This window comes from Vulpes lagopus, chromosome 12, assembly GCF_018345385.1.
Source record: "Vulpes lagopus strain Blue_001 chromosome 12, ASM1834538v1, whole genome shotgun sequence".
In the NCBI taxonomy this organism is placed as follows: domain Eukaryota; kingdom Metazoa; phylum Chordata; class Mammalia; order Carnivora; family Canidae; genus Vulpes; species Vulpes lagopus.
In genome coordinates this window covers 6,458,925-6,479,894 of record NC_054835.1, presented here as the reverse complement: position 1 = coordinate 6,479,894, position 20,970 = coordinate 6,458,925, and the positions used below count along the sequence as shown (strand labels likewise).

Genomic DNA, 20,970 nt, shown 5'->3' with positions numbered 1-20,970 from the left:
AATTGCCATTCTCTCCCACATCCTCTTACAGAGCCCCACCCAGGATGGGGAACTGGATTCCTCCAGCAACTGGCAGCTGGACCCCACAGAGCTGGCCAGCAAGTTTACTTCTCGTACCAAAGCCCTAATCCTCAACACACCCAACAACCCCGTGGGAAAGGTACCTGAGAGACCTCCTTCCAGGGACCCCTCCGGACTGGGTTCAAGTCCCTGCTGTGTTACTGATATGCTGCGCTGGGCCTCAGTTTCTTCATCTGTGAAATAGGAGGGCAACTTGTAATGAGCTCTGAGGACCAAGGCTCCCCAAGGTCCTGGGGACAGGGGCAGGAATCCCCAGGGAGGGTGTGAAAGGTATAAGTGCTGGCTGGTGTAGCAGCCTGGGTGCCTCCCTGGCTCCCCCAAGACCCTGGGGTAACCTCACCTCTCAGACTGCCTTCTCATATGTAAATTGGTAATGTGACAGAAGTGATACAGAAGAAACTCCAGTTATCCAACTGGGTGTCTTTCCTCTCAGGTGACCACTGCACTTACAACACTCTGACCCTGGTGGTGGGACGTCCCACACCCAGTAATTCTGCAACACCAGCTGGGATAATGTCAAATCCCATAGGTTAGGGCTCAGCCGCACAAGGCTGCCCACCCTTCAGATGCCAGTCCAGCTTGTCACCTGCGCTTCTGACCAATGAGCTATAAATTTGAGGTTCCCATCACCCCCTTGGGTTCTGTTACTTGGCCATAATGGCTCACAGAACTCAGAAAACACTTACTTAGGTTTATCAGTTTATTAAAGGAGATGAGAAACTATACAGATGAGAAAGGACACAACGTCAGAGGAAGAGATACACAGAGTGAGGTCTGAGAGGGTCCCAAGAAGCTATGGTGCATTACCCTCCCAGTATATGGATGTGTTCACCAATCTGGAAGCACCCCAAACACTGTACTATTGGTATTTTATGAAGGCTTCCTCTCATAGTCATGATCAATTATTATTTTTTAAAGATCTTATTTATTTATTTGACAGAGAGAGAGAGCGCACAAGCAGGGGGAGGAGAAGAGGCAGAGGGAGAAGTAACCTCCCCAGTGAGCAGGGAGCCTGATGCAGGGCTCAATCCCAGGACCCTGGGATCACAGCCTGAGCTGAAGGCAGATGCTCAACCAACTGAGCCACCAGGTGCCCCACGATCAATTATTATTAACTCCATTTCCAGCCCTTCTGCTCTCTTTAGGATGAAGGTGGGGATGAAAATCCAAGCTTCTGATCATGGCTTAGGCATTCTGGTGACCAGCCCTGACCCTAGAGCCACCCAGGTGTCTACTCAGAGTCATCTCATTAGAACAAAACACATTTCTAGTGCTCTTATCACTTAGGAATTCAGTGAGAGTTTCAGGAGCCCTGTGTCAGGGTCAAAGACCAAATATTAGCACAAGAGATGCTCCTTGCTCCTTGTCACCACAAGGGTTTTAGGAGCTCTATGCCAGGAACTGGGTGCAGAGACCAATATATATATTTCGTATTATCTTGCAGCAGACCTCCCAGGGTCAGTGTTGCAAGGAATGATATCTGTTCATCTCTCTGAGAAGGCCTCTCTGTTTGGGGGTGGGCCCCACAGGTGTTCTCCAAGGCAGAGTTGGAGCTGGTGGCCAACCTGTGCCAGCAGCACGACGTGATATGCATCACCGATGAGGTCTACCAGTGGCTGGTCTACGATGGTTACCAGCACACCAGCATTGGTGAGCCACGCCAGCCTGGGGGCCTCCATTCCCCTGGATATTTTTAGTGGGGCCTTGAGCCCAATCTGGGAGTCAGTGCAGGCCCCGTGATTGGATCTGGAGCCACACAGGTCATGTGTGTGACCTGGGGCAGCGGCTTTACCTCTCTGAGAGCCGGAGAACACAATGGCACTGCTCCCAGGGTTCTCATGATGATGAGCCGAAATAAGCCCTGTAAATAGCACAGAGCCCAGTATAGAGGGTTAAGAGCCCGAGTGCCCACCGGGGCCCAGCTACTACCCCTCCCCTGCTCCTCACTTCCATCTCAGTCACTACTCTCTTTGGCCTTGGGCAGCCAGCCTCCCTGGCATGTGGGAACGCACCCTGACCATTGGCAGCGCTGGGAAGAGTTTTAGCGCCACTGGCTGGAAGGTAAGTAGATGAGGGTTGGGGTACCACCTCCCCCCACGATCCTGGGCAGGCAAGGCTGCGCCAAGAATTAAGGAGTATGGCCAGGTCCTGAAAGGCCTCACCCCCTCCCTGTGTTCCTGGTCCAGGTGGGCTGGGTCCTGGGCCCAGATAGCCTCGTGAAGCACCTGCGCACCGTGCACCAGAACTCTATCTATCACTGCCCCACGCAGGGCCAGGTGAGGAGAGGCAGGGGACCCCACTGTGGGGGGAGAGGCAATAACAGAGCCCCAGGGTCAGATCATCCCCCCCAACCTGTTTGTGCACCCTCTCCAACCCCCCCAGGCTGCAGTAGCCCAGAGCTTCCAACATGAGCAGCTGCACTTCGGCCAACCCAGCAGCTACTTTGTGCAGTTCCCACAAGCCATGCAGCGCTGTCGGGACCACATGATACGAAGCCTGCAGTCTGTAGGCCTGAAGCCCGTGATCCCCCAGGGCAGCTACTTCTTCATTGCAGACATCTCAGACTTCAGTGAGCAGAACTGACCAGGCTGGGCCAGGGATGGGATGGGGGCTGGAGGCTGCCCAGGGCTCAGTGTGGCTTCTGTCCCCAGAGAAGAAGATGCCCGACTTGCCTGGTGACGAGGATGAGCCTTATGACAGACGCTTTGTCAAGTGGATGATCAAGAACAAGGTGGGCCAGGCTCTGCCGGGGCCTCTGTGTGTTTTTTTACAGGCTGGGCACAAATCCAGCCCAGCGTCTGCCATCAGCCCTGGAACAGGGGTGCATCTCTGTTAAGGAATGGGGAGTCTGTCTGGAATTTGCCAAAAGCTGCTGGGGCAGGCCGGTAGGAATCCCTGCACTCTGCTGGGGCAGGCTGGTGTGGAGTTGATGCATTCAGCCTGAGCTCATGCAGCTCTGAGCTCTGACCCTAAGGCTTATTCTTCTTGGCCTGTGCCCTGACCTGCCAGGTGGCACTCCCTGCTCGCAGCCTCCACCTCACCTCTGTTGTTGTTGTTTTTAAAGATTTTATTTATTTCTTCATGAGAGAGGCAGAGGAAGAAGCAGGCTCCCTGCAGGGAGCCGGATGCAGGACTCCATCCCAGGACCCCGGGAGCATGATCTGAGCCAAAGGCAGCTGCTCAACCACTGAGCCACCCAGGCGTCCCTCCACCTTCCCTCTGTACACAGGGAGGGCCTGGGAACCGAGCTCTGCCATTCTTTTCCCCTGACTTGGCCCAGCCCTGGGAGGTGCTGCATGGAAGCTAACTTCCCCTCCCCCAGCCCCTCATGGGAAGCCCTCTGTCTGCCCCCCACCAGCCAAGGTCTGCCATGCTGTGGGGCTGTGTTGAGACGTGCACTTCTTCCTCCCCAGGGCTTGGCGGCCATTCCGGCTTCCATCTTCTACAGCAGGCCACATCAGAAGCACTTTGACCACTATATCCGCTTCTGTTTTGTGAAGGTAAAGGATGGGTTGTCCGAGGGGAGGGCGGGCCTCCTCCAGACCCCTGCAGCCTGTTGGTGGTGTGGGGAGAGGGGTAGGACCCATCTGTGTCCGCACAGGATGAGTCCACACTGCAGGCCATGGATGAGAAGCTGCAAAAATGGAAGGAAGAGCTCAGGCCCTGATGTCGCCTGCTCCATCCTGCCCCACCTGGTTCCTGCTTGCTCTTTATCTGGGTTTCAGCCATTCCCAGGTTGGGTGTAGATTGAGCCTGGGCCCCCTTCTCTGTGTTATGGGATGCCCCCTTTCATAGAAGAAAGGAAGAGCCCTCTTTCTTGGTCCTGGTGGATTCACGAGCACTTCCCACAGTGCCTATATTCCTGTCATGGTGGTGAGGTGGACCTGACCTGGGCCTCTCCCTGCTCCTCCCTAGATTGGGTCATAGTCTTGGGCCCCCTCCGTATTCTCCCCAGACTTGCCTGGGACTCAACGGACAGAGTCCATCAGTGCACCGGTCTTGAGCCCCAGCCCTGCACTGGCCCCAGCGAAGGCTCCAGCATCCCTCCCTTTTCTTATCTAGTTCAATAACCTTGGGAAGTAGTAGTCTTTAGGCTTGAGTCCAAGCTAGTACTCTTCACCCATAATAAACTTTTAAGTTATTCCGGCTCTTATTTGCTCCTTCTCTCTGCTTCATGCCGTGGTGCTGATCGCTGATGGGGACTTGGGCAGAGTGGGTGTGGAAGGCGCCTCCATGGAGCTTAGAGCCCCTCTTTGTACAGATGTGTTTTGTGGAGTCAAACAGAGGCTTAGAAAAGGGCAGAGAGGGATCCCTGGGTGGCGCAGCGGTTTGGCGCCTGCCTTTGGCCCAGGGCGCGATCCTGGAGACCCGGGATCGAATCCCACATCGGGCTCCCGGTGCATGGAGCCCGCTTCTCCCTCTGCCTGTGTCTCTGCCTCTCTCTCTCTCTCTCTCTCTGCGACTATCATAAATAAATAAAAATTAAAAAAAAAAAAAAAGAAAAGAAAAGGGCAGAGACTGGGGACTTGTCCGAAGTCACAGTTAGTGGGAAAACGGGCTTAGAACTTAGGGCTCAGATGGGGGTCAGGGGGTGTCTCTGTAGCATGTGTACATGTGTATAGGAGATGGGAGGCCTCAGCTGAGTGTCTACACAGGCCTATCCCACAGGGGTTAGAGTGCAGGCCACGAGGGCCAGGGAGTTTAGACAGAAGGGGAAGGAAGTAGCTCGTTGAATTGTGCACCCCCATGTGCCACAGGCCTACATGCCCACCATCTCGTTGAACAGCCCTCTGAGATGGGAGTTACTATCTGCGTTTTAACAGTGAGGAAGCCACTTTGGAGGTGATGTGACCTGGCAAGGATAGAAATGGGTTTGTTCCCAGGGGTGGGCATCTCACTGGAAGGCAAAGATGTAGCTCCTAAATTCATCTGGAAGATGATGCTGGGAACTTGAAGTTGGATTACATTGCAGATCCATGTGCTTGCTCATATGATACATTTAATTGGGGGAGCCAGGGGTGCCTAGGTGGCTCAGTCGGTCAAGCATCTGCCTTTGTCTCAGGTCATGACCTCAGGGTCCTAGGTTCAAGCTCCCCACATCAGGCTCCCTGCTCAACAGGGAGTTTGCTTCTCCCCCTGCCTCTAACCCCTCCTCACTGCTCATGTGTATTCTCTCTCTCTCAAATAAATAAATAATTTAAAAATAATAATAATTAGGGGAGCTGATGGGAACATATAATCAAATGCATTTAGTGTTTGTTCCTGGTTCTTGGCACAGAGCTCCTAAACCCTTGAAATTCCCTGAGAGCTAGGACTGTCTTTTGTATTCATAATAAGCCCCTTAGACTATGTCATTAGAGGGTCAGAGCTTCCAGTACCAACCCCAGGCCCTGATGGAGGGGAGAGAGAGCAAACATTGAGTTCAGTTACTTAATTTGGCCAATGATTTAATCAGTCATGCATAGGGAATAAAACCCCATATAAAAACCCTGAATCTGAGGCTCAAGGAGCTTCCAAGTTGGTGAGCACATCCATATGCTGAGAGGGTGGTGCATCAGGAGAAGGCACCTTCCTCTCCCAAAACCTTATTTTGTGAACCTCTTCCATGTGGCTGTTTCTGCGTTGTATCCTTTATGATGGGAATGTAAATACAGCACCTTCCTGAGTGCTGTGAATCATTACATGGAATTATTGAACTCCAGGGGAATGCTGGAATTGCCCCAATATGTAGACACCCAGGCAGAACTGTGGGTAGCCTAGAGACCCCACTTGTTGCTGGTATTTGAAATGGGGGGCGATCTTATGGAACTGAGCCCTTACCTATGGGATCTCCACCAACTCCGAGTGCTTCTTAGAATTGAAGTGTGGGATACCCATCTGGTATCGGAGAATTGCTTTTGCTTTGTTTCTTTGTTTTTTAATTTCTTAAAAGATTTTATTTATTAATTCATGAGAGAGAGAGAGAGAGAGAGAGAGAGAGAGAGGCAGAAACACAGGCAGGTGGAGAAGCAGGCTCCATGCAGGGAGCTGGACACAGGACCCGATCCCGGGTCTCCAGGATCACGCCCTGGGCCGAAGGCAGGCGCTAAACCACTGAGTCACCCAGGGATCCCCTTAATTTTTTTTAAGATTTTTTTTTTATTTTTTCATTCATGAGAGACACACACAGAGAGAGAGAGGCAGAGACATAGGCAGAGGGAGAAGCAGGCTCCGCACAGGTAGCCTGACATGGGACTTGATCCCGGGACTCCAGAATCATACCCTAGGCGGAAGGCAGGCTCTAAACCACTGAGCCACCCAGGGATCCCCTGGAAAATTGCTTTTGGATCGCATTATGGGCTGTGGCTTAGCACACTTCCCTCTCTCCCCGTCCGAACCATGACTCGGTACTTACTCCCACAGTTCCAAAGTCAAGAAACAAAATACAAGCTCAGGGGATCCCTGGGTGGCGCAGCGGTTTAGCGCCTGCCTTTGGCCCAGGGTGTGATCCTGGAGACCCGGGATCGAATCCCACGTCGGGCTCCCGGTGCATGGAGCCTGCTTCTCCCTCTGCCTGTGTCTCTGCCTCTCTCTCTCTCTCTCTCTCTCTCTGTGTGTGTGTGACTATCATAAATAAATAAAAAAAATTTAAAAACCAAAACAAAATACAAGCTCAGAGGCTCAGCTTTGGAGTCCCTTGGCCAAGAGACACATAGCCTGATGGCAAGAAAGTCCCTGGTGGGATAACCCCATAGATTTCATGGGTAGAATTCCCACTCCCACCCGCAAAGTTTCCATGTCTCCTGAACCAATCTAAAATCTGCCCATAACTCAAATCTGTGACTATAGAAGTTCCAGATCTTCAACTGAGTAACCTCAGCCAGCTTAAGAGGGCAGATCTGCCTGAGATGTATAAATGATTTGACTTCTCATTCAGAGGGGAGGGAGAGGCTGGAGAAATAAACACACCCCTTGGAATGTTAACACATACACTGAATTAGAAACCTCTCCCCAAGTGCCTGGCTGTCTTAGTCGGTAGAGCATGTAGCTCTTGATCTTGGGGTTGAGTTCAAGCCCCACAATGGGCCTAGAGGTTACTTAAAATATATTTTTAAAAAAGAAAAAAAAGAATTTTTTCAATTAAAAAGTTTAAAAAAGGGAGCACCTGGTGTCTCAGTGGTTGAGTGTCTGCCTTTGGCTCAGATTGTGATCCCAGGGTCCTGGGATTGAGTCCTGCATCAGGCTCCCCAGAAGGAGCCTGTTTCTCCCTCTGCCTATGTCTCTGCCTCTCTCTGTGTGTCTCTCATGGCAAAAAAAAATTAATCTCTCCTCTATTCAGTTGTAAGCTCCAAATCAATGTCTGCCTTTACTTACCATTGTGGCCCTGTTCCTGCCTCAAAATAGGCCCTGCCTAATAACTATTTGTTGATTGAATACTGACTAAATTTAAATATTTTTTAAAGATTTCCTTTATTTATTTGAGAGAGTTCCCACTTGGGAGCAAGAACCAGCGTGGGGGGCATAGGGAGAAGAAGCAGACTTCTGGCTGAGCAGGGAACCGGACATGGGCCCCCCACCCAGCACCCCAAGATCATGACCTGAGCCAAAGGAAAATGCTTAACCCACTGAGCCACCCAGGTGCCCCTCAAAATTATTAATATAAAATAAAATTATTTACATAAAAAAGCTTAGCTCATTCATGGCTGGCAGGAGTGTAGATGGTCTAGTCACATCAGAAGATAGCTTGGCAGTTTTTACAAACCTAAACATAGCCTTAACTGTCCTATCCAGCAATCTGGCTCCCAGGTATTTACCCAAGTGTGTTGAAAACTCCTGTCCACGCAAAAACCTGCATATGAATGTTTATAGCAGCTTTATTCATACATAACTGGAAGCAATCAAATATCCTTCAGAAAGTGACTGGATAAACAACAGGCATATCCATGCAATGGAACTGAGCAATAGAAATAAATGAGCTATTAAGCCATGAGAAATCATGGAAGAAACTGAAATGCATATTGCTTAATGAAAATGTTTCTTAAAAGGCCACATACTTTCTAGGGCTCAGCTGGTAGAGTAAGCAACTCTTGATCTCAGAGTTGGGAGTTCACCCCCACCTTGGGCATAGAGCTTATTTAAAATAAATAATTAAAAATAAATAAAGGGATGCTGGGTGGCCCAGTGGTTGAGCATCTACCTTCAGCTCAGGACGTGATTTTTTTTTTTATTTATGATAGTCACACACACACACACACACACACAGAGAGAGAGGCAGAGACATAGGCAGAGGGAGAAGCAGGCTCCATGCACCAGGACCCCGACGTGGGATTCGATCCCGGGTCTCCAGGATCACACCCTGGGCCAAAGGCAGGCGCTAAACCACTGCACCTCCCAGGGATCCCCTCAGGACGTGATCTTGAGGTCCAGGATGGAGTCCTGCAGCCAGCTCCTTGCAGGGAGCCTGCTTCTCCCTCTGCCTATGTCTCTTCTCTCTCTGTGTCTCTCATGAATAAATAAAATACAATTTTTTTTTAAAAAGAAGAGGGTAGGTGGAACACAGGATTTTTAGGGCAGTGGACATATTTTGTACCATAATGTAATGGTAGATACATGATATGTCTCTGCCCAGACCTGTAGAATGTACAACACAAAGAGTGAATCCTAATGGAAACTATGAACTTTAGTTAATAATACTGTATCAATATTGGTTCATCAAGTATAGTAAAGGTACGCAGTGAAGCAAGGTGTTAAGAGTAGGGAAAAATAAGTGGGGGAGAAGAGTTATATGGGAACTTTTGGTAAACCTAAATCTGCCCTAAAAAAAATGTTGGGGCACCTGGATGGCTCAGTGCTTGAGCGTCTGCCTTTGGCTCAGGTCCTGAGTGCAGGGATCAAGTTCCGCATCGGGCTCCCCGCAGGGAGCCTGCTTCTCCCTCTGCCTACGTCTCTGCCTGCGTGTCTTTCACGAATAAATAAATAAAATCTTTAAAAATAATCATAATAAACAAATAAAAGATAAAGTATGTTAATTAAAAGAAAGAGTAAATGAATGCATCTGTAAAAGAACCGGATTAAATTCTCTCCAAGATCATTTCCTTTTGGGCTACAGGGTCTCCACGTAGAATAAAATCGAGCTGAGCTTTAAGTGTCGCGCTCGTGCAGAAACGGAGCGCGACTCTCCAGTCGTCCAAGGACCCAGGACAGCCCCGCACAAGCTGCCCCCCTGAACCCCCAAGGACTGCGACAAGACCTGCCCGCGTCCCCGGCGCCCCCGCTTCCCGCGCGCGCGCACCGCCTTTAGACGCCTAGGCCACGCCCCCGCGCGCCACCGGCCCTCCGATTGGGCGGCTCAGAGGAGGTGTAGCCGGAAGGGGTGGGCCTGACTGGCAAGGGCGTGGCCGACGGGGTGCGGCGAACATGGCGGAGCGCGTGAAGAAGCGCCCCTGCGGCCCGGTAGGTGGCGGGAGGTGGGGTCCCGGGACGGGACTCGGGGTGGGGGCGCGAGGACGAGCCGCGAGCCCGTGGAGGGGCCGGGCTGCGCCTCCTGCTCCCTGCTTGTCGCTGATCCGAGGCCGGGAGCGCCGAGGGGCTGCATGTTCGTGGCCGCGTGCGCCCCTGTGAAAACCGGGGTGTGGGTGCCGGGGTCCCAGCCAGGGCCAGCTCAGCGTCAGGCACATTGCTGGAGCCCCTTGCGGCTCCTCTGACCCGAGCGTGGATTCAGGAGGTGGGATCCTGCCCGCCATCTCGAGCCCTTTCGTGGCGTATCTCTTCTGACTCCCAGGGCGACAGTGGGAAGGTCCTCTCCCCCTGAGCTTCAGTTTTCTCCTCTCTCCTGTTAGATTTCATTCAACAGCCTACTGCTTGATGTAATAAGTGCTCACTATGTGCCAGACCCGGTCCTGGGCACTGTAGCATGGCAGGTCCTTGCCTTCCCACTGCCAGCCGTGGCAGTAGGGGGGGTTCCCTGGTTTCCTCACCACCCCCATTTATAGGCAGGGGACAGCTGCCAAGCAGGAAGTGGGACCCACTCACAGCCTCACACCTACCTATACCTGTTTCCATTGCTACTCTAGGGTGAACATGGCCAAAGAGTCGAATGGCGAAAATGGAAGCAGCAGAGTAAGTAAGGGTCTGGAAGGGAGGGGATCTGTTCAGCCTGTGGGAGGCCACTCTAGCAGTGCGCTGCAGAGCCTTGGGGAGAGCCTCCAGGTTTGTCCGTCTGGGCCCCACAGCACCCAAAATGGGAAAGAAGGGGCCATGGAGCCTCCTCGGGCTCCACACTAAGGTCCAGGCTGACCCTACTTGGGAGGGCACCCTCTCCTGGACTGGTCCATATCCCTCCCCCTCCAAGTCCCTCTCCACTCCACCAATCCAGAGAAAGAAGAGAAAAAGAAGTGGAAGGATCTCAAGCTGATGAAGAAACTGGAGCGGCAGCAGGCACAGGAGGAACAGGCAAAGCTCCAGCAGGAAGAAGAGGCAGCTGCACAGAGGGAGGACCAGGGTGAGCAGGCTGGGTCCTGGGCAGGGACGAGCATGTCATATCTGGAAGGGACCTTAGAGACAAGTGGGTCCAGACATCTTGTCCTGATGGAGAAATTGAGGCCCAGAGAATGGGAAAACTGAGTCCTAACCTCCTACATAGGTAGACTTCAGTCCTTTGAAGCATAAGCATCACATATTATAACTTTATACCTTCACTCATCATCATAGTTATTTTTTTACCTTTTTATTGAGCACTTTCTGTGTGCTTTAGTCTAGTTTTTCATTTACTTTTTAAATTTTTATTTATTTCTTTAAGGAAGCACTACACCCAACTTGGGCTTGAACTCACAACCTTGAGATCAAGAGTTGCATCATCTTCTACCGACTAAGCCAGCCAGGCGCCCCTTATTTTGATAATAAGAATTTGTATTTTTTCTCATTAAATAATACCTGTTCAAAATAATCCCCCTCTCAAAATACAGAAAACTCTAAAGAAAAATCCCAGCAAACACTGCAGTGAAAGTTTCTCCAGATGTTTAGAGGGTATATAGATACAGTTTTACAAAACTGAGACCCAAACCTTAGAAGGGTTAGGGTGTCATAACGTACCCTCTAAGCCCATTGGTTACCAGTGATGATGGTGACAATGGGGACAGAAACTGAGCATGTCAGCTGTTTCAGCTAGGAGGGAAGTCCTTCATGGGTGCTCCCTTATGTGGCTCCCTTTGGGCGACTCTGGGAGGGAGAATATGGTGGCCCCTCTGGAGCTAGATAGCCTGAACCCATATCTCAGCTGTCTTGCCTTCTGTGTGACCTTGGGCCATGTGTTTGATCTTTCGGGGGTCACAGGTTCCCCACCTCTCGATGGAGATCACTGTAATATTTCTTAGGGTTATGGTGTAAATGCACACATAAAAGGCCCTAATAATATTAGCTCGCTTTATTATCCCCATTTGACAGCTGGAGAACTGAGGCAGTAAGGGGCAGAGCCAGTGTATAAATTTAGGCCAGTGCCTCTAACCACCTCCAGCCTTGCCCAGGGATGTGCCCTGCTCATGAGAGCCTAGGGGACCTGTGGATATATTTTCCTCCAGGGTAGATTGAGTCCTGGAAAGGGGAGTTGGATCTATTTTGCTGACCTCAAAATTCCTCCCAGAGGGAAAATTCTCTAACTCTGGGATTGGGGGAGGGGGTATATGTGGGAAGCACCACCCTAGCCTCTTGGAATGACCATGAATGCCCCTCCCCTGTCCAGGTCGGCCCTACACCCTGAGTGTAGCCCTTCCAGGTTCTATCCTGGACAATGCCCAGTCACCAGAGCTTCGCACCTACCTGGCTGGCCAGATTGCCAGAGCCTGCACCATCTTCTGTGTGGATGAGATTGTGGTGTTTGATGAAGAAGGCCAAGATGTCAAGTGAGGGGCCACCTGACAGGGCATCGGGGCTCAGAGAGGAGGGAGGGACTGCCAGCATTGACTTTGCTTCATCCTTTTCACTGCCTGCTTGCCTGGGCTGAGACTGCTGCCTGAAATGCCCCCAGTGTATCTGGTGGGAGGAGTCACAAAGCAGGGGCACTGCAGAGATCAGATTGGGTGGAGGAGCTCTCGAAGGAAGCACAGTAGATTCTGGAAGCCCTGTCTTTCTCTCTCCAGGACTGTGGAGGGAGAATTCAGGGGAGTTGGCAAGAAGGGACAGGCATGTGTACAGCTGGCCCGGATCCTGCAGTACCTGGAGTGTCCACAGTAAGGGGGTGAAGGGCAGGCTTCCCTAAAAATGATGTGGAGGAGGGGGGTGGTCCAGGTGCAGGAGGTAGCCTCCCTGGGAATTTCCTGAGATCCGTTCTTTACTAGGTACCTAAGAAAGGCATTCTTCCCCAAGCATCAGGATCTCCAGTTTGCAGGTAAGGCTGGAGTGGGTGCTGACCCCCATTTTTCATGGATCATTCCCCCCAGACCCTAAGAAATTGCTGTGCAGCTGAGAAAACAGGCCCAAGCAGGGCAAGACCTGTGCCTGGTGGCAAGCAGCAGATCTGTGGCAGCCCTGGAACTTGGGCCAGGCCTCCAAGGTTCCTGCCATACTACCATGTGCTTTTGCACCTCCCTCCCCACAGGGCTTCTGAACCCCTTGGACAGCCCTCACCACATGCGTCAGGATGAGGAATCTGAGTTCAGAGAAGGCATTGTTGTCGACCGGCCTACTCGGCCAGGCCATGGGTCCTTTGTCAACTGTGGCATGAAGAAGGTAGGAATTGGAAGAGTGGGTTGGGACACAAATTGCAGACACACCCTGACCGTGGAAAGCCGGCAAGGTCATGTGAATGGGGAGCCCTCGACCCAGGCGTCTGTGCCTGCAGTTCCCCCACTGATGTAGATTCGGGCCAGAGAAGCTCCTAAGACAGGGCTCAGTAGATAAAGCCAGGAGCAAATTTACTCTCTTAAAAAGTAAATGAAAAAAAAAAAAAAAAAAGGTAAATGAACAGGGACGCCTGGGTGGCTCAAGGTATGATCCCAGAGTCCCTGGATCGAATCCCGTATTGGGCTCTTTTCATGGCGCCTGCTTCTTTTCCCTCTTCCTATATCTCTGCATCTCTCTGTGTGTCTCATGAATAAATAAATAAGATCTTTAAAAAAAAAAAAGCAAATGAACAGAAGGTAGTCCTCATGCTCAAACCCAGTCCAACCCAACCACAACCCTACAAAAAATAAGTTCAGAATCCCTCTGGGGCAGCTCCAGCAGGATGCAAAGCCGTGCTGGGATTGGCACATCCGCCACCTGGTAACTCTCAAGTCTTCTGGAGTCAGAGACAGAAACTCTTCAGTGTGTAGGGTCCTCTCCTCTCAAAAACAGCAGATCAGAAATGACCGGCTAAATGCACACCAGGATGACCCAGACCCAGACAAAAGGAGAAAACTGGAGAAACCTCAAAAGGAAAAGAGAGTGTGTAACAGGGCATCTGGGTGGTGGTCTCCCTGTTCAGGGGGAAGTCTGCTTATTCCTCTCCCTCTGCCTCTCTCCCTCCCCCTGCTTGCACTCTCTCTTCTCTCTTATTTTTTTTTTTATTTTTATTTTTTAAAGAATTATCTTTTTTTTTTTTTTTTTAATTTTTATTTATTTATGATAGTCACAGAGAGAGAGAGAGAGAGAGGCAGAGACACAGGCGGAGGGAGAAGCAGGCTCCATGCACCGGGAGCCTGATGTGGGATTCGATCCCGGGTCTCCAGGATCGCGCCCTGGGCCAAAGGCAGACGCCAAACCGCTGCGCCACCCAGGGATCCCTCTCTCTTCTCTCTTAAATCAATAAATAAAAACTTAAAAAAAAAAAAAGGTACCCTATCCTGAATTCAGAGTTGGCACAAACATGGACATGGGTTGTCATTTGTCACAGCTTGCACTGACCTCATGCCGGGCCCTGGGCAGTGTAACAGGAGCTGTTTATGGAGAGTTTGCTGTTTGACAGAGGAGGGAACCAAGGCTGGGAGAGGTTACGTGGCCTGCCGAAACTGCTGTAGCTAGGAAGTGGCACAGCCACATCTGTTCAAAATGTAGAAGATTAGGATTTCATCTCGCAAAATACTTTTTGCTCTGTGCCATGCCCAGAGTGTTCATCTTTACCCAGTGTCCTGGGTGGTTGTTTTGCACAAATGGTCTCTCACTCTTTTTTTTTTTTTTTTTAAGATTTGTTTATTTGAAGCCATCTGGGTGGCTCTGTCAGTGAAGCATCTGCCTTCAACTCAGGTCATGATCCCAGGGTCCTGGGATCGAGCCCCACGTCTGTCTCCCTGCTCAGTGGGGAGCCGGCTTCTCTCTCTCCCCCTGCCTGTGCTCTCTCTTATTCTGCTCTTTCTCTCAAATAAAAAATGAAATCTTTTTTTAAAAAAGACCCCACTGAATGCAGAACCCAAAGTGGGGCTCGATCCAAAGACCCTGGGATCTTGACCTGAGCCAAAATCCAGTCAGCTGCTTAACTGACTGAGCCACCCAGGTGCCCCATGAATAGTCTCTTGAGAGCAATTCTGGCCCAGGTGCCAGAGAAAGGGGACAGAGGTTGACCTGGACCCCTCAGGAACGGACTACCCCCTCCCCTGGCATCTGGGAGAGCAGTGACCCCTGCTGGCCCTTTGGGGGAACAGCACCCATTTCTCCTGGCTTCTCCCCAGGAGGTGAAGATTGACAAGAACTTGGAGCCTGGACTTCGTGTGACAGTTCAGCTGAACCAGAAGCAGCTCCCAGGTATCTGGAAACTTCCCAGCCTGGCCAGCCTGAGGGCTCAGAGCCACCTCCTGCTACCTCGTTGTCCCTCACCCCATCTTCACAGCCTCCATGCTTCCTCTCCAGAAAGCAAGACCTACCGGGGAAAGGTTGTGTCATCACAGGACCCTCGCACCAAAGCCGGTCTCTACTGGGGCTACACGGTCCGGCTGGCCTCCTGCCTCAGTAAGGACAGAGCTTCCTCCTCTGAATGGCTGACCTCCGTCTGGGAGGCCACAGAGAACTTTGCTTGACCTAAAAGGCAGACCACAGTCCTTGCCCTGCCACCATGCTGTGTGTCCTTAGGCAAATGCCTTTCCTTCTCTGGGCTTTGGGCTCCCTGACTGCACTGCCTGGAATTCTGTGAAGGACCTCTTGAGGAAAAGGATTGTGGTTCATTATTCATGTCTGCTGTGAGGTTGGGAATAGGACAAAAGGACTATATAGGTCAAAGGTGCCCTGTGAGTTCTCAGAGCTCCTCCCTACCCACCATCCACTTGGTTTCCCCAGGCTAGCACAGGTGTGCTTTCTCCCTGCTCAGTCCGGGGCTTGCCAGGAACAGTGGGGCGGGGGTGGGGAGGTGTGGCTGGGCGCCGCTGCCTTACCTAAATCCCCTTCTCCACCCTGCCCTCATATATGTACACATGCAGCCAAGTGGCTGTGGCATTGAAGCAGGACCCCCAGTGAACTGGTCTCTCCCCAGGTGCCGTGTTTGCTGAGGCCCCCTTCCAGGATGGGTATGACCTGACCATTGGGACATCAGAGAGAGGCTCGGATGTGACCTCTGCCCAGCTTCCTAGCTTCCGGTGGGTACAGCCTGGGGCAGGGGCTGGGGAAGGAGGAATGCAGCCGGAAACCTGTCTGCTGGGGCAGAGCTGTACAGACTGGGCCCCTACTGTGTAGGGGGCGGAGAGCTCTGGGAAGCTGCCTTCAGTGTGGCCGTGGTGCACAGTGACTGATCCCTCCTGTGGGTACCAGGCATGCTCTTGTGGTGTTCGGGGGCCTCCAGGGCCTGGAAGCTGGAGTGGATGCTGACCCCAACCTAGAGGTGGCTGAACCCAGTGTCCTCTTCGATCTGTACGTCAACACCTGCCCTAGCCAGGGCAGCCGCACCATCCGCACCGAGGTGAGCCTGCTGCCTCTCAGCTCCAACCCCAGGCTGTTCTCAGGTTGCTGCCAGCCAGAGGTCCTGTCTGAGCTGTCCAAGCACCTCTGTCCAAGGCTGACTTGAGCCAGCCTTCTCTGAAGATGGTTTCCTTACAGCCTTGGCCTCTCACCACAGCAGATTCCAGCAGGGACTTGGGATGAGTGAGCTGGGACTTAAGACTCTTGGGTGCTGGTGCCCATTCAGCTGTTCCCAGGCTGGGTGGCCCAGGAGACCCTGGGCAACCTGGCTCTGGGCCTCAGTTTCCTCAGCTGTACACTCAATGTTCCACTTCCTTACATGGGACTATGGGGGGCAGCATGCAGCCAGCTCTGGGAGCCTCAGTCCTGGGCACCCATGAAACCCATAGACCCTCTTCTGAGGTCTGCACACTAGAGGCACATGGCTTCCAGTAGTCTCAGAGTGGTGCCTATGCAGGTGGGCTGCCCTAGTCTGTCCAGGAGGGCCCTACAGGGGCCACACCCTCCTAGCCAGAAGCCCTGCACCCACCCTGTCCTGGGGGCTGAGAACACCCCTAATCCTGACCCTGAGCCTGGGAGGCAGGGATGATCATGAGCACATTTTACAGAGAGGAGAGGCAAGGCCCTTCCCCAGCAGGGCACACAGCCAGGATGGGGCTGAGCCTGTTCTTAACATCCTTGGTGCTCTGTGGAGGGCACCAAGCCTCTGGGAGTGGGTCCTGGGTGGTGGAGCCCCATAAGGTGAGGAGCTGTGCACCTGCCGGCCTCCCAGGCCCCAGCCCACTGCTGCACTTCTCCTCCAGGAAGCCATCCTCATCTCCCTGGCCACCCTGCAGGCTGGCCTCAGCCAGGCGGGTGCCCGGGCCAGCTGAAGGTCCTATAGGGCCAAAGACAGCGAAGCAGAAGCAGGGAAACCAGAGGTTCCTGAGGGTCCCCCCGGACAGACGCAGCCAAGACTTGTCTCCAGAAATCACCACCTTTTTAATGCGACCCAGCCCCTACAGTCTGGCAGGGTGACACCTTCACTTGCTACCTGCAGTGATGGCCTGGAGGCTGCCTGTCCGTGCCAGGATATTGGGTACGAAGAGCAGCCCCGAGGCCCGCTCGATGCTTTCGATGGGCACAAGGAAGCGCTCCAGTGGGACTGCCTCATCCACCGGAGCATTGGGCATCACGTAGGAGCGGAGTTCGATTTGCCCGCCAGCCGCCTCCAGGATTAGGACTTTGAAGAAGTGGGTGGGCACCGCCACGTGGTTCTTGCCAATGACCTGATACTTCACGTAGGACTTCCCGTCGGCCTCCGTCCTACAGACAGACCCAGGGCTGTGCCTCCAGGAAGCCTTCCCTGACCTGACTTCCAACCTGTAAGCCTGTAGGACTGCCACCCTCTTGCGAGGCTTCTGGGCTCTTCTGGGCTCCCCCAGGAGGCTAGGAGCCCCCTGCAGGGTAGACATTCCCTTACCCTGTTTTCCTCAGGCCTACTGGGCCAAGCAAGGGTGGGTGGTGGCAATAAATGCTGCTGAGAGATTCAGGCCTTGTGGGCATTCACCTTCATTCGTCGTACAGACACATGATCACTGGCCACCTCCCCTGTGGTGGGGGAGCTTCAAAAGGCTAAGGCACATGACCCAGAATTCCCAGTGCCATCACAGGGCCTGGGGTCCAGAACACAGGATGAGGGACTTCCAGTCTTCCCCTCGGCAGGGTCTACTCCATTCCAACAGTCCATAGGAGGCACCTGCTGATTATCAGTGCCTCGCCTGGCCCATCCTAAGCACTCACTACAATGACCTCCAGCACCCCACTTTACCCCTAAGCAACCACGAGGTAGGTAGTAAGTAGCTGTTATCCCCATTTTACAGGAGAGAATATGGAGGTCATTTGCCCATGGCATCCAGAGACCAGGTGGTAGGGCCTGGGTTCTCTCTCAGACCTGTGGACTCCAGAGCCAGCGGCTTCCCCACAACCCTTTGCCTCCCTGATCTCAGTCTTCATTGGGCCAGAAAAATCACTGAGCATGCCCAGGGGAGCTCGGTCCCTTCTACCTGGGAGGCAGGGCTACAGAGAGACAAGAGTGAAGGCTCAGGGTCGAGGAGGTGGAGGTCACACCGTGCCTCCAGGAGAAGGGTGAGGAGGGTTGCTCTAAGCAGAGCAGACAAGGCAACAGCCTGGTGCTAGCTAGGCTTTTCTATCTGGACAGAAACAGAGTCAGGTGCATGTGGCAAGAAGTGAGAAAAGAGAGGAACAGAGACATGTTTGGGGCCTGGTGCCGGGGGCAGGAGAGACGATCCAGGTGGGTACCTGGATCTCGCTACAGTCCTGGAATTAGGGGGCCTGAAGCACAGAACAGACAGACATGCCAAGAAACCAGATGACATGACCTGGCACTGCACAAGGACCCAGAGGTTGAGGCAGGCCTGGATGCTGTGAGTGGCAGGAGGGCCTCTACTGGATGGGAGAGACCCTGGCATCCCGGGGGCCCCCCAGTTCGAGCCTTACCTGGGCAGGAAGAGCGGCCCTGTGCATACATAGACATTTTGGTAGGTGCAGGTCAAGCTGCGGCTGTACTTCTCCAGGTTGTTCCAAGCATTCTGGTTGAGGTGGGGCACCTGGTTGGAGAGGTGGGGCTCAGGGACACTGGCTGGGGCCCTTCCCCTGTTGTCACATGGGCAGGAACTGGCACCAAACGGGGACAGTCCAATGGGGAAAGGAGTGGGCAAGCATGGGGTGGGCAAGTGTGCTGAGGTAACAGGTTCAAGAAAGGAGACGCCTTTAGGCCACCTGGCCATGAGGGTGGAGCCAGAAACCGTTTCTCACCCCCAAAGAGCCACACTGAGGAAAAGAGGCAGTTCTCCCTCTTCAGAGAGAGAAACAAGCCTCTCCTCCTGAGCCCCCCCTCCCCCCATGCCCAGGAGCTCTTGGGAAGGCCAGCTCTCCAGCCCTACCCTCTCCTTTCCTTTCCAGATCTGAAGCACATGCAGAGCCCAGCTGAGGCTGCTCCTGACTTCCCGCTCTAGAGCATTCCAGTGTCTGGTCAAATGGGCAGGGAACTGCAGCACTTTGAGAGAAGTCCTAAGAGCCTCCTACCCCATTGGCTTCACCCAGAGCCCAGGGGGCAAGTCTCCAGGCCCTGCTCCGCGCAGGGCACACAGTGATGGCTACCAGCTGACTTTGCAAGTTACTTTCCTTTGACTCCTGGGAGGCAGGCAGGGTATGGACAATGGCTGAAAGCTCAAGGTCCTGTAGACAGACTGCCTGGGTCTCCTGCTGTGTGACAATGGGCCAGTCACTTTGCCTCCCTGTGCCTCAGTTCTTTCATTACAGCTAGCATGCACGCATGCTGAGTGCATGCCGGCCAGGAAGCGAGCTCAGCACTTTTGTGTGCATCGTCTTCTTTCTCCGCGCTACTGCGAGGAAACAAGCTCAGGGAGGTGCCCAGGGGCGCACAGTAGAGGTCGGACTGCAGAGCGGGTGTTGGGCGCCCCGTGCTGTGTACCTCCCGCCCGGGGCGCGCGGGGTGAGCAGCCAGGCACCTGGCCCGGCGCCCGCACTCGGCAGCTTCGCAGCCGAGGTTCGGAGAGGCTGGGGGGCGAGCGCGGGCGCTACCTGCGGCGCGACGTTGCTCAGGTAGAAGGTGTCCTCCATGGCCTTCTGGCTCCAGCGGTGGTTGGCGGCGGCGGCGAGGTGGCCGCGGTCAAAGCCGCTGCCGCGGTAGTCGGCGTTGGTGGCGCGGTGGTACGCGTGCACCGAGTCGTCCTCGCGGAAGTCGCACGAGCGGCGGTCGCCGTCGCCGCGGAGCCGCTCCGGCCGCAGCTGCTCAACCACCCAGAGCGCGCCGCGGGTGCGCGGATCGTAGCACAGCACGTACGACTCGCGGCTCTTGAGCTGCGCCAGCCCCGGCAGCCCGTACTTGGCCAGCTCGCTCGCGCCCGCCGGGGCCCCGGGCTTCGCGGGCACGGCGGGCAGCTCGGCCGCGGCGGCCATGGGCAGCACGGGCAGCCGGCCCAGCAGCCCCGGCGCCGCCCGCGCGTCCGCCCTCCGCCGCCGCCAGCCCTCGGCCGCCGCGCCCAGCCCCGCGCCCAGCGCAAGGGTCAGGGCGGCCCGCAGCGCCTGCATGGCGGGGAGCGTGGCCCGAGCGCCGGTGGAGCGCAGTTCCCGGAGCCCGGGGGACGCCGCGACCTCCGGCGCCCGACCTTCGAGGCTCTTAAAGGGGCTGCGCAGGACTGCGGGGCCCACCGCGGGGAGGGGGTCGGGGAAGGGCGTGAGAGCGGGGGATGTCCGCTCCTACTCACAGACGCTTCGGGGAACTGAGGACCCCAACGGAGTGGGTGAGGCCTGGCGCCGAGCTGACGTCCCGACGCCCTTGCATTGCCCTTTTAAGACGCGCGGAGGGGGTGGGCGGGAGGGCGTGCCACCTCCCCGGCTCGTGATTGGCCGCCGCCGCCCAGCCCCGCCCTCCGCCCAGGCCCCTCGGGCAGTCAGGGGACCCTCTGCGCGGGTGGTAGCAGCTCCAACTTCAGGAGCGCCAAGTGTTCCGTACTGAACTAAACCATTTCCAGTACTAGACTGAATCTTTAAAAGAGCCTTGAGAGGGAGTCTCTAGTTGGCAGAACAAGGAAACAAGGACAAGACCCCAGGTCTGCCTGACACCAAAATCCACCCCCCGCCCCCAACCATTACAAAGTTAAGTCAAAAGTTCTAGGACACTGGCAAACGTTTTAACACGCGGCAAGAGGACAGCGTAGGGGCTGATGCTCACTGCTGGTTGGAAGAAAAACTGGCACGATTCTAGAAGGCAGTTTGGCAGTATATATAAAAGTCTTAAAAAGGTTCATACTTCTCAATCACTTAGAGGACTGAGCTGGGGAAATGAATCTGGAATGCAAGGATCTTGAACAGAAACCCTTCTCCACAGTATTATTACTCATAATGAAGGCTGAAATAACCAAAATAGTCCAAGATAGGAGCTGGACTCAGACGTTTTTAGCATATGTGAATTCTATATAGCACATAAATATATTTTAACATCATACAGCAACTTGCTTACCACCTAAG

General features: G+C 53.8%; 3 protein-coding genes across 13 annotated transcripts in view; 2 read left to right on the top strand and 1 right to left on the bottom strand.

Moving 5' to 3' along the window:
- KYAT1 (kynurenine aminotransferase 1) overlaps positions 1-4,229 on the top strand; it is a 34,949-nt gene extending 30,720 nt beyond the window's left edge. For all 11 annotated transcript variants that reach the window (XM_041726032.1, XM_041726026.1, XM_041726035.1 and 8 more), the window contains 8 exons: positions 32-160; positions 1,611-1,731; positions 2,066-2,142; positions 2,268-2,357; positions 2,464-2,650; positions 2,733-2,812; positions 3,495-3,581; positions 3,683-4,229. In XM_041726032.1, coding sequence (XP_041581966.1) covers positions 32-160; positions 1,611-1,731; positions 2,066-2,142; positions 2,268-2,357; positions 2,464-2,650; positions 2,733-2,812; positions 3,495-3,581; positions 3,683-3,748 — 837 coding nt within the window. In that variant the 3' untranslated portion in view covers positions 3,749-4,229. The remainder of the gene's footprint in view (positions 1-31; positions 161-1,610; positions 1,732-2,065; positions 2,143-2,267; positions 2,358-2,463; positions 2,651-2,732; positions 2,813-3,494; positions 3,582-3,682) is intronic.
- Positions 4,230-9,158: 4,929 nt separating this feature from the next.
- SPOUT1 (SPOUT domain containing methyltransferase 1) lies at positions 9,159-16,885 on the top strand. Its single transcript, XM_041724321.1, has 12 exons — positions 9,159-9,513; positions 10,134-10,179; positions 10,436-10,561; positions 11,798-11,957; positions 12,195-12,284; positions 12,393-12,442; positions 12,653-12,783; positions 14,700-14,772; positions 14,878-14,976; positions 15,494-15,596; positions 15,769-15,916; positions 16,719-16,885. Exons 1-12 carry the CDS (start codon positions 9,478-9,480, stop codon positions 16,785-16,787), a joined length of 1,131 nt encoding a protein of 376 aa, XP_041580255.1. The 5' UTR covers positions 9,159-9,477; the 3' UTR covers positions 16,788-16,885.
- Positions 16,878-20,882, bottom strand: ENDOG (endonuclease G). The gene is made up of 3 exons (XM_041724322.1): positions 19,522-20,882; positions 18,415-18,524; positions 16,878-17,220 (listed from the first exon to the last, which is right to left on the bottom strand). The coding sequence occupies exons 1-3, from the start codon at positions 20,029-20,031 to the stop codon at positions 16,938-16,940; spliced, it is 903 nt and encodes a 300-aa protein (XP_041580256.1). The 5' UTR covers positions 20,032-20,882; the 3' UTR covers positions 16,878-16,937.
- Between the last annotated feature and the right edge of the window lie 88 nt (positions 20,883-20,970).